The 11,926-nt window shown below is 43.9% G+C and overlaps 2 protein-coding genes and 1 pseudogene across 2 annotated transcripts; 1 reads left to right on the plus strand and 2 right to left on the minus strand.

Moving 5' to 3' along the window:
* The first annotated feature begins 1,169 nt into the window (after nt 1-1,169).
* Nucleotides 1,170-3,837, plus strand: LOC128402801 (olfactory receptor 1019-like). Its single transcript, XM_053367196.1, has 2 exons — nt 1,170-2,057; nt 3,811-3,837. The coding sequence occupies exons 1-2, from the start codon at nt 1,170-1,172 to the stop codon at nt 3,835-3,837; spliced, it is 915 nt and encodes a 304-aa protein (XP_053223171.1).
* A 1,623-nt stretch (nt 3,838-5,460) lies between these two features.
* On the minus strand, nt 5,461-6,390 carry LOC128404392 (olfactory receptor-like protein OLF1). The gene has a single exon (XM_053370339.1). It carries the CDS (start codon nt 6,385-6,387, stop codon nt 5,461-5,463), a length of 927 nt encoding a protein of 308 aa, XP_053226314.1. The 5' UTR covers nt 6,388-6,390.
* A 4,591-nt stretch (nt 6,391-10,981) lies between these two features.
* On the minus strand, nt 10,982-11,907 carry LOC128405029 (olfactory receptor 4S2-like; annotated as a pseudogene).
* Nucleotides 11,908-11,926: the final 19 nt, after the last annotated feature.

Below are 11,926 nucleotides of genomic sequence, written 5' to 3' on the forward strand. Positions count from 1 at the left end.
CCACCCCACCACCCCACCCCGTCTTTTACTACTTATAGCAAGTGAGATTGGAAAATATAAACTGTGTTGAAATAACATTAACTAAAGCCTTTGTTTTTCGAAATATTTGGAAGAAGCGCACCGACCCCTCTTGCTCTCCAGGCTTCAGCGAAAGCCTGCATTCGCCCCATAGGACGCGCACACATTTCCCCTTCATTTTTGGAGGGGAAAAGTGCGTCCTATAGGGCGAAAAATATGGTACTTACTTATTTATCTGACTGTTTGTTTGTTTGTTTGTTTGTTTGTTTGCCCAAATACCAGTACTTGGGCCCACAATGTCATTTCACAAAGGAAATGATGATCTGAGGACAGTGAAGCAGAAAGAGGACAAACATAACAATTTTTACTTTTGTTCATGCTTCCTCCTGCATTGTTCCACTGGATTTGTTGAGGAAGCAAACAAATTACAATTTGTACCATGCCATCATGGAATGAAAGAGAGTGCATGCCTTAATATTTTGGCAGAATCTGTAGGAGTTGTCATGGCTTGGTGAGGAGCTCTCAAAACCATTGACAGAAACAATCCAGACCAGTGTGTAGAAGTTATACTAGACCTAGATAGTTAAAATTGACTATACAAAAATCAGAAGGGAAGTCTTAGAGTTCTCTTGCATGCAAGCAACCAATTAAAATGTAATAATCAAAACAACCATGGATATCTGGGGTATTTATTAGCATCAGGGATGATGTCCCAGGTGCCTAGCAGCTAGCATTTAAGGTCTCTCCCCCTACTCAGTTTCTGAAAGCAGGGAAAACTTCCAGACCACACCTTAGGTAAGTTCACTAATTCAGAAAGAAATATTTAGCGTATGGGTCTGCAATAGCATCACCAGACCTCTGGTACATGGGGCTAAAGCCTTGAATCTGCCTCTATAGTTATGGATTTTTCAAAAAAAAAAGTCTCTTGAGAACGGCTGAAACAGCGATGTGCCAGGGATATGGAGGATAGCTGGTGTTGTGTTGAACTAATGCAGTTGAGCTTGTGATGGCCATTATCTTGAATCCAGGACTGCTGTTGTTTCTAAACAAAAAGGAAGTTGGATGGAGCGGTCAAAAATGCAAATCTTCTTTCTTCCCTTCTCAAGGAAAAGAAAGAATCATCCTGAACCCAGCACTGATTGAGGGAAATGATGGATCAAGGAAATAATTCTGTCACAACAGAATTCATTCTTCTGGGATTCACAGATGATCCAAAAATGCAGCTCCCTCTTTTTATGCTTTTCTTACTGATTTATGTCGTCACTGTAATCTGGAATGTGGGGATGATTGTCTTAATTTGCGCTGAGCCTCAGCTTCACAACCCCATGTACTTTTTCCTGGGCAACCTCTCTTTTGCTGACCTCTGCTACTCCTCAGCCATTGCTCCCAAAATGCTGGCTGACCTCTTAGTTGAGACCAAAAGGATTTCATTCAATGCCTGTGCTATACAGCTATATATACTTTCCTTTTTTGTAGATGTTGATTGCCTTTTGCTGGCTTTGATGGCCTATGACAGGTACATGGCCATCTGCAATCCACTTCACTATTCAGTCCTTATGTCCAAAAGAGTCTGCGGACGGTTGATGGCTATGGCTTACTTCATAGGCATTGTGGATGCAATGATACACACTTGTTGTACATTCCAACTACCATTCTGCAAGTCGAATATCATCAATCATTTCTTCTGTGATGAGCCTGCTCTTCTATTGCTCTCTTGCTCTGACACATACAAAAATGAGCTCATGTTATTTGTCTTGTTTGGTTGTATTTTAGCCAGCAGCCTTGGCATGGTTCTTGTTTCCTACATCTACATCTTAGGCACAATCGTAAGAATGCGCTCTGCTGAAGGCAGACGCAAAGCCTTTTCTACCTGTGCCTCCCACCTTACAGCCGTTGGGATATTTCATGGGACGATGCTCTTCGTGTATTTTCGGCCCAGCTCCAGCTATTCCTTGGACCAAGACAAATGGGCCTCGGTGTTCTATACGGTAGTGATCCCCATGCTCAATCCTCTGATCTACAGTCTAAGGAACAAGGATGTGAAGGCTGCCCTGACAAAAGCACTTGCCAACTTAAGGCTTTTGAAAGGGAATAGTTTTGCCTCAAAGGAGTTGTATGCCATGTTTGTAAAGCTGTGTTCTGGGAATCCTTAGAATTTCTTGGCATCTTACCAGGGCTTTATCAGAGACAAGATCAGTACTCGAAACAAAATATTTTAAAAAATTCGTTCCAGTAGCACCTTAGAGACCAACTAAGTTTGTTATTGGTATGAGCTTTCGTGTGCATGCACACGACTTCAGAACTTCAGATCAGCACTGGGTGAGATACTTCCTCAGGTCTGGCCCCGGATGTTTTGCCACTTCAAGCAAAATACACTGCCATCCAGTGCTGCTGGCACACACACCCCCACAGAGTTGAACCAGTGCCCTGCCTGCCGCCGCCACTACTACACCAATAGGATACAGCACACATGCCCTATACCCAGCAGCGGGGGAAGCCGCTCAGGTGACTGGGGCAGCGCGCCCGGGGCGGGGCAAGCCACCCATAGGGATGGGGTGCACCGTGGGGCCTCCATAGTCTGCCTGCCTCCTCCCACTCTACCACCCTACAGCAGGGGGCGGGCAGCAGGCGGACCGTTTGGGCAGCGCGGAGCCTGTGTGCGCCCAAGCCACCCCATCTCTCCCACTAGAGACGCATGGCTCAGGCACACTGCAGTCCTTGCGATGAGTGCCGCCCGGCATTTTGTCGTCGTCCCCCCCAGTGGTGCAGCCTGCACCCACCGCACCCCCCTTCCTCCACCCCTGCCTACACCATCCTGAAAAAATCCCTTAACCCCTGTTTAAAAATTTATTCTTTGGTAGATTTGCAAAAAGAAAAACACACACCAATAAATAAAGAGAGGGGCAAGATTAGACACAAATGCACAAAGCATAAAAATAAAAAAGTCAAGGCTCCTTGTGCTCCTCTCCACTCCCCCTTTCTTCCCACCCAGGACTCCCCTGCCCTCTGCCTGCCCCTCAGAGCCAGTGCCACTGTCAACTGCCAAAGGAAGGAGTCTAGCTGCAGCAGCTATGGAGAAGCCATGGAGAGGCAACAGGACGCTCCCTCATTGCTGCTGCCCAGGACAAGCGCCGGCTCATTCTCCTCACCAAACTTGGTGGGCAACAGCACTGGCAAGGGGAAATAGGGATATTCCGGGATCAAATCAATGGCTTTCATGATTCCAGGACTGTCCCAGAACACTTGGAGGGCATGATACCTGCTTTCTCATACCCACCTTTTTCTGTGTACCAAAGCTAATCTACACAAATGGACTGACCCAATAAAGGATGCCGTTTTTACTGTGTTTGTATTTTTGTGTGTTTGTGAAATTTTATCCTGAATGCTAATAGCAAACTCATTCTCCAAGTGTGGGTCCTTATGAAGCCATCACCTACCAACAAGACGGAGGTATCAGCAGGCTTAGGGGAAACCCAAGATTTTAAGACACCAAAAGGAAATGCAGAGGAGGGAACACTGAGCACTCCATACTATTCATTCCAGACTGCAACATTTTGTTGCAGCTCACACTTGTTCTTCACTATTCTATATCTGGGAGACGCTAAGTTTTGTATGATGTATGATGTAGCTTGTCATTGTGTCCATTTGAGATAGTTTACAGTGATGATGAATCCCACTGAACTTCCTTGGGCACTTTTTTTTTCTTTTTCTTTCTTTTCCATTTCTTTCTCTCTCTTTTTCTTTTTGGTTAATCCTAGGTCTTGGTTATAATATATTCACAGCTCATCATAGCTCATCAATTTAGTTATGAAACTATGAAGAGCTGTCAATATATAACCTACATCAAGACCTTTGGCATAAAATGGCAAAGAAATCTAATGGGAAACAGTCCCACTTGCATGTTTTTCTTCCCTCTCAATTATTCTTGATCTCTAAATTATTTTCTGTGGAAAACAGTTCCCCTTTGAAACTGGTGTGGTACTATTAATAGCATTGCATTTGCCCTATGGTCCTCTGCCTTGTTGTCTCAAACTCTTAGCAGACCTTGTGGCTTGATGGTCTGGATTGGAATAATCACTTACACTTTCTGGAATTTAAAGGCTTTATTCATGCAGGAACTATTTAGAGGATGAGTGGAAATGAGAGGGAGAAAATAACAAACACTATGGCTCAACAACTTGAGAGAGAACAATAAACAAAATAGCTCAGCTTTTAGGGGTGGTTTTAACTTTGACAGAGAGCTACAAACAAGTGTTGGCTAGATTGCTACACAAGCAGTGCCCCCTAGTGGTTTAAAGTAACACATGCATTAAAGATGAACTCAAGAGAAGGAAATGTATTTGCTTTTCTCTAACACAATCCCTGGATTAGAGAAATTTACAAGGGGATACCAAGGGGAAAGAAACTGTTTTGAGCAGGATGTCATGCAAACAACACTACATAAATGGGAATGCAAACAGCTTCAAATAAACATTAAAGTCAGGTGTGGATGAAGCAGAGAAACAATTCAAAAGACTAAGGGATTCATGTCTTCCTTGTTCCCTCATCACTATATTTCCTCTCCCAGAGCTGATTCCCACTGGCATGTTCATCTCCAGATGACTACAACATCACATGTGTGAATGGGCCATCAACACAGATAGAACTTTCATACCACCTCAGATTGAATGCTGTTCAGTAAAGTTGAGTCACACATACACCTGCCAGTCATCAAGTGTACCATAGGTAAGTGTTGAGCATGACTGCGAGAAAAAGAGATGTCAGAGTTTGAGTCTGTCTGAAAACACCACCAACTGATCTTGATACCCTTCTTCCTAATCACCTAATCACTCTCTGTCATTGTTCGCTGGTGACAGAAATATTATCTGCACTTGCTCAAGGGCTCTTTAGTGTTACATACTTCACATGCTTTAGAATTAAACCATAGCACTGAAAACACTGAGCCCTGACACAACTTAAGTCCTTTTCAAATAATGCCTATGCATGCATCTGGAATTAAGATGTGTGGAGGGTTTGTTAAACTGAAGTCATGAACAAAGGAACACTTCTGTTAAGTAAATTCCTATTTTGTTGTGGCCAGTAGTGACTGATTCCCATTGGGATTGGTGGGGTGGAAGGTAGAAAGGTTAACCACAGGTGAAGCCAGAGCCAATAACAGGCAAAGCTAACTCTTCTAGTTTTGCTTCCATTCTCCCCTCTACAAGGACGATACTTAGAATAAGGAGGAGGAAGTTGATGGGCAGTACCTCCTCCTGGGCTGTTGTAAGAAGGCAAGCAGGTGGAAGGCTGGCTGAAGATAGACTGGGGGTTGGTGGGGCAGGGCCCCATTTGCCCAAATAGACCAGCCATTGCTGGTTATGGCTTTACTTCTAGCACTGCAGCCAACCTACGTACATACACAAAACTTAGTTATAGTTACTCAAGTCCACAGTATTAAAATAATCAGTGAGGATTTATATTTTTCCTGATCAGTTTCCTTAGGGCATCCTTCACCTCTGAATTCCTCAGGCTGTAAATCAGGGGGTTCAACACGGGGATGACGAGAGTGTAAAATACAGCGACTCTTTTGTCTGTGTCCATTGAGAAGTTGGAACTGGGACGGAAGTACATGAAGAGGATGGTGCCATGGAACAGGGCAAAAGTCGTCAAGTGAGAAGCACATGTAGAGAAGGCTTTCAGCCGGCCTCCTGCAGAGTGTATCCTGGTGATAGTTGTGATGATAAAGCCATAGGAGGTGAGGATAGTCACAATGTTGGACGCTTCAACCAAGATGCCAAAAGTTAAGAGAAGCCACTCATTGAGAGATGTGTCTGAGCAAGCAAGAGCCATCAGGGCAGCCAAGTCACAGAAGAAATGGTTGACAGAATTCTCCCCACAATAAGACAGTCTTAGAGATGCACACGTGTGTATGAGAGAACTCGTGATCCCCCCAACATATGCCCCAGTGAGCAGCCAGACACAGAGTGCCTTCGACATGATGACTGTGTAGGACAATGGTTTGCAGATGGCCACATAACGATCTATTGCCATGACAGCCAGGATGAAGGACTCCACATCTGTAAAAGTACAAAATGTGAAAAACTGGAGAATGCACCCACTGTAGGAAATGGCTTTCTTCTCCACCAGGAAGTTCAGCAGCATTTTAGGGGCAATGGTTGAAGTTATGCATGCATCCATAAATGAAAAGTGTGTCAGAAATAAGTACATGGGGGTATGGAGCTGAGGACTGCTCCTAATCAAGACAACCATCCCTAGATTCCCTATCAAGCTAAAAAGATACATGACAAGAAATACTACAAAGAGTAATGTTGGGTTTCCCATAAATCCTTGGAGAATGAACTCTGTCACAGTGGTGCTATTTCTCTCCATCTGAGCAATCAGAGCTCTGCTGAGTAGATGAGCCAAATGAGGTGGCATCTTGATGGGCCATCATTGTGTGAATTAGCATTTGAAGAAATCCTTGACGATTGCCCATGTGTCTCACTTGATTGTGAAGGGATTTGTCTGAAAGGCCACAGGAATCAATGGCATATGGTTCTTTTTATAGCCCATTATAAACCACATCACAGGAAGCTGCCTGATACTGAGTCAGCCGATTTTTCCATCAAGCTCAGCATTGCCCACACTGAAAGACAGCAATGTTCCAAAGTTTCAGGCAGGGGACAATCTCAATCCTACCTGAAAATAAGCCAAAGACCTTATGCAGGGGTAGGCAACCTAAGGCCCATGGGCCACAAGCGGCCCATGGGGGTCGTTTAACCGGCCCACGAGCCACCCCCGAACCGAGCTGCCCACTCGGCGAGTCCCCGCACGCTGCGCTAAACCGGCACAGCACGGTGCAGGGACTCGCTTCCACGGTGCCAGAAATTGCATCTGTGCAGACGCAGGAAATCGCGGGCGGGTACACTCACACTCATGCACAATCCGGCCCACAGAGGGATCTCCGCTGGAGTGAACCAGCCCAGGCAAGGTAAACCTTGCCGACCCCTGACCTTATGCATGCAAAGCAGATTCTCTATCACTGAGATACAGCCCTCCCCTCATAATGCTTTCTGCTTCTATCACTGTCTGTTGAAAAGGTCCTTTCTGCTGTATGTCTCATTGAAAAGATACACCATGCATGTAGATGTCAAAGGGAATATGCGTGCTCAGAAGCATGGGATATTTACCCTCCCACTCAGTATAAACACCTATGTTTTCATTGTGTTTTTTAAAACTATAAATAACTGTTTTTTATCCTTCTGTATTCTATTTTAATGATTATTTATTTATTTATACATACATACATACATACATACATACATACATACATACCGCACCCATCTGGCTGGATTTCCCCAGCCACTCTGGGCGGCTTCCAGCAGAATATTAAAATACAATGATTCATCAAATATTAAAAGCTTCCCTAAATAGGGCTGCCTTCAGATGACTTCTAAAAGTCTGATAGTTGTTTATGTCTTTGACATCTGATGGGAGGGCATTCCACAGGGCAGGCGCCACTACTGAGAAGGCCCTCTGCCTGGTTCCCTGTAACTTCACTTCTCGCAATGAGGGAACCGCCAGACCTCAGTGTCCTGGCAGAACGATGTGGGTGGAGATGCTCCTTCAGGTATGCTGCGCCGAGGCCATTTAGGGCTTTAAAGGTCAGCACCAACACTTTGAATTGTGCCCGGAAACATACTGGGAGCCAATGTAGGTCTTTCAGGACCGGTGTTATGTGGTCTCGGCGGCTGCTCCCAGTCACCAGTCTAGCTGCCGCATTCTGGATTAGTTGTAGTTTCCGGATCACCTTCAAAGGTAGCTCTACATAGAGCACATTGCAGTTTAGCCCAATACATTGTTTTGTGAGCTACCCATGTTATGGGACACTTATATATTATTGTTGTTGTTGTTGTTATTATTATTATTATTATTATTATTATTATTATTATTATTAGTTAGTTAGTTAGTTTTTACTGCTTTTAAGCATTGAAGCACATAACTGTTCAGAATAGTTCCATTTCATTCAGCCAAAGCTCCCTGTTAATAGAGAATGGGCTGCCTGACTCACCAAGTGAAAAGTTTGCAGTTTTATATGCTAATACTCAATCCAAACTGAGTTCAGTGGGTTGCTAGCTAGTCAGCTGAGTGTATGCAAAAAGCTTGCTTTTCTTCATGGGGGAAAACAGAGCTGCAGAATTGGGATGGAAACATCTGACCAGTGTAATAACACAAGGATATTACAAGCTCACTCTGTAGAACTAAGTGCCCCAGGGAATTCTGCTACTAACAAGGTAACAGCCAAATATTTCTCCCTCTTTGGTAAATGAGCAGGGCAATGTGGGACAACCATGGTGGCCTGCTTGGAGTTACAGATAAATGGGAAAGAAAGAAGACAGTCTCTGATGTCCTAAGCCTGGGTGACAGCCAGGAGCTCATCCTCCCTGCCACAACCTCACAACTCTGACGATCACTCGCTTCCAGTGAAGTGCTGAAATGTGAGCTTTCTCTGCATGAGAGTGCTTTAGTCGTGTCCACATTTACTTCTCCACTGCTTAACTGGCTTTCAGCAACATTGAATATTATTCCCTGGTCCTAGCCAAGATTCTGGCATAGCCTAGGTACCTGAAAATCAATTGTTTGTTGGTTTGTTACATCCACATCTCACATTTCCTCCCAGAATCTTAACCCAGATGGTAGGTTAGACATAAGGACAGCAAACTGTTACTTACATGAAAATTTGGATTCCAAATAAATGAAGATTGGTGGAGTTCCTTCCTTACAAGCTTGGCTAGGCAGGTGTTTATCTAGTGCCACTACAATCTTTAACCATCCATTCTTTTCACTTGCCTACAAAAAGATGGAAGTGTCTGGGTCTGCCACTCCAAACCTCACCAAAAGCACAGGAAATGCAGATCAGGTCTCTGTTAGCTCCCAACCAGGGATTAAAAAACATTTTTAATTATTTTTAAAGAAAAATGTACGGCGCTTAATTGTCAAAATCACTAAGCAGTTTCAAGATACAGCATGGATAATTATTTCTCAGGCACTTCCAGACAACCTGTTTAATGATCACTCCGCCTGATTTGTTTGTGGAAGGATTCAACAAGATTGCACCAAGCAAGTGCTACCCCACACTTTCCAGTGCATTTTTCCATCACAAAAAGTCTGACCTTTCAGGAAAGTAGCTTTGTTGTGCTTGGGCTCCAAATCAGATTTAACTGCACAGCCTGAATTTGCCATGGTGGGACTGAATCCCACCCCAAAAATAGCAGCAGTCTGGAAGCACTCTTAGTTGATGTACAATCCCGTTTCAAAATATGAGAATGCATTGCCTTAATTAACACTAAATGCTTTACTGCTGCTACATCAGAAAGAAGAGGCTTTACAAGCAACTTTTAAATCTGGGGAGTTTTTGAAGGTTTTCTTTCCCCCATTTAATGGCCCTAGAGGAAGCCAATTAAATCATGCTCAAAGTGGTTGCATGTTGCACAATTCCTTCAGAGAGTTTGTGAATACCAATATTTTTTTTCCCCTCACTTTTCCCACGGGAACATCCATTCATTCTTCCCTGAATTATCACATTTTGTAGTCACCATGTGATAGTTCAACACAGTCCTCAGTAAGTCTTTAACATGGGGAGTATAAAAGCATGTTAAAATCAATCAAAACAGGATTTCAGGGAATTAAAATGAGTCTGATCTTGTGGATGAAAGAAAGCCTGGGGAAAATCTTTACCAGAAGACCTCTGGTGGGGTCTCAGTGTGGGGAGCATGATGAGCCAGACCTGGGTTTGAATGTCACCTCAAGCGAATGTCTTGGAGAGGGGGAGATTTTCTTTCCTTGGTTCTCCTCCTTCCTCCCTGCCCCACATATTTACAGTATGGTCTGAGATCCTTTCAGCTGCTAATGCTATGTTGAGGCTTAAATTTGGGCCCTTATGCCAACAACGTGAGATGCTGCCTTACACCCCATCAGGCTGTTGGGTTACCTTAGTTCAGTATTGACTACATCTGACCTTGCCAGCATGGTTCTTGCAGGTGTCATGGTGCCCACCATATCCTGCTAAGGTGCCCACCACTCATCAAGTCCCATCACCCATCCAGCAAAGGAATAATAGGGAGCTCACTTTAAACTCCCAATTGTTCCTTTGAAGCCCTACCCTTACCCATCCCACACCTGATGTCAGGTGTAGAAAGGGTTGCTGTGGGTTTTCCAAAATGGCCTTGTGAGCCAAATGGGGAGAAAGGGATTTCAGGATTTAATACTAATCATCATCACCATCCTATGAATTGTGTGTCACTGTTTCCCAACTTAACCCTTTTACATGGTTTTGTATGTATTGCAGTGTTTTATGCATTGTGTCTTGCTGTTGTTTTTATTGATTATAGTTTAGTAATTATTTATTGCAATTGTTAAGAGTGAATTTCTGTTTAATCGTTGTTTGCTGATATTTAATTTCATTGTGCACTGCTATATTCTAATGGATTATTGAATATTACTTTGTTTGATATAAGTTGTATATAAGTTAAATTTTTATTATGACTTTTTTGAATTGGATTAGATTGTTATAATGTGTGATCTTTGTTGTTTCTTCAGCTTGTAAACCGCCATGCATTTGGTAATACAGAAAGGCAGTATACAAATTAAAAGTTAAATGAAATGAGGAAGGCCGGTGAGCTACGTTTGGCCTGCAAACTGGAGGTTCGCCACCTATGTCTGAAGCATATATCTGTAGTGGAGATGGGCTTCTGGCTCACAGCCACTCTAGATCCTCATAAAAAATCTGTAATGTGTTCTCTGCTGATGTCCAAAGTATTATCTGAATTTGGAGTGGGAGCTTCAAAGGGGAAGGGTGTTTCTGAATTATAACTCCTTCTTAAATAATATTTCCACACTAAAGACAGGTTTGATCTTTGTTGAGTATGCCAATAGAAAGGCCAGATGATTACAAATATTCCAAGTACAGGAGAACTAACCCAATTTAGTTTGGCTTCCCAAGCCTCTGTGTCTTCTTCCACAGCTTCTTCGTGGCATTTTTCATCTCGGCATTCCTCAGCGAGTAAATGATTGAGTTCAACATAGGTGTAAGGATAGCGTAGAACAGAGCAAACACTTTATCCACTGCTAAGGTAGTAGGGCAGACATAGATGAACAGGCAGGGCACAAACAGAATGAGCACCACAGTGATGTGGGAAGCACAGGTGGAGAGGGCTTTTTGCCTCCCCTCAGAGGACTGTGTGTGGAGAATAAGATGACACCATAGGACACAACCAGCACCAGGAAACATCCCAAAGCAATCATCACAGTGTTGCCAACAACCAAGGTTCCAACAATGTGGGTGTCACTGCAGGCCAGCTTGAGCAAAGGGTAGATGTCACAGAAATAGTGGTGAATCTCATTAGGCCCACAAAAGGGCAGCTTTATGGTGAGGATAGTCTGGACCATTGAATGCACAAGTCCTCCCAGCCAAGTGGCTACAACCAGCTGATGGCAGACTCGCCTGCTCATGATGGCTGTGTAGTGAAGGGGCTTGCAGATGGTGACATAGCGGTCATCAGCCATCACTGTGAGGATAAGAATCTCAGTGCAACCAAAGATGTGCACAGAAAAGAGCTGAGCAACACAGCCCACAAATGAAATGGTTTCCTCCTTGGCAAGCAAGTCTGCAATCAGCTTGGGCACCACAGCAGATGAATAGCAGATGTCTACAAACGACAGGACAGAAAGCAAGAAGTACATGGGCGTGTGGAGACGCTGGCTGGACCGCACAGTGACCATGATCAGAAGGTTCCCCAGAACAATCACTAAGTAGATGAGCAGAAACAGGAGAAAGCAGGCTTGTTGGACCTGCTCATTTTGGAATAGTCCCAAGAGGATGAATTCTGTCACATTATTAGTGTTCTCCATAGAGGTGGGGTGCAGATAG

This window comes from Podarcis raffonei, chromosome 1 (assembly GCF_027172205.1).
Source record: "Podarcis raffonei isolate rPodRaf1 chromosome 1, rPodRaf1.pri, whole genome shotgun sequence".
Classification (NCBI taxonomy): domain Eukaryota; kingdom Metazoa; phylum Chordata; class Lepidosauria; order Squamata; family Lacertidae; genus Podarcis; species Podarcis raffonei.

What these genes read in the sequence shown, in the direction of transcription:
- LOC128402801 (XM_053367196.1), top strand. Translation starts at nt 1,170, where the DNA reads ATGGATCAAGGAAATAATTCTGTCACAACAGAATTCATTCTTCTGGGA. An exon ending in ACAGTCTAAGGAACAAGGAT is followed by an intron (nt 2,058 to 3,810) that starts GTGAAGGCTGCC and finishes AGCTCATCATAG; the next exon opens with CTCATCAATTTAGTTATGAA.
- LOC128404392 (XM_053370339.1), bottom strand. Translation starts at nt 6,387, where the DNA reads ATGGAGAGAAATAGCACCACTGTGACAGAGTTCATTCTCCAAGGATTT.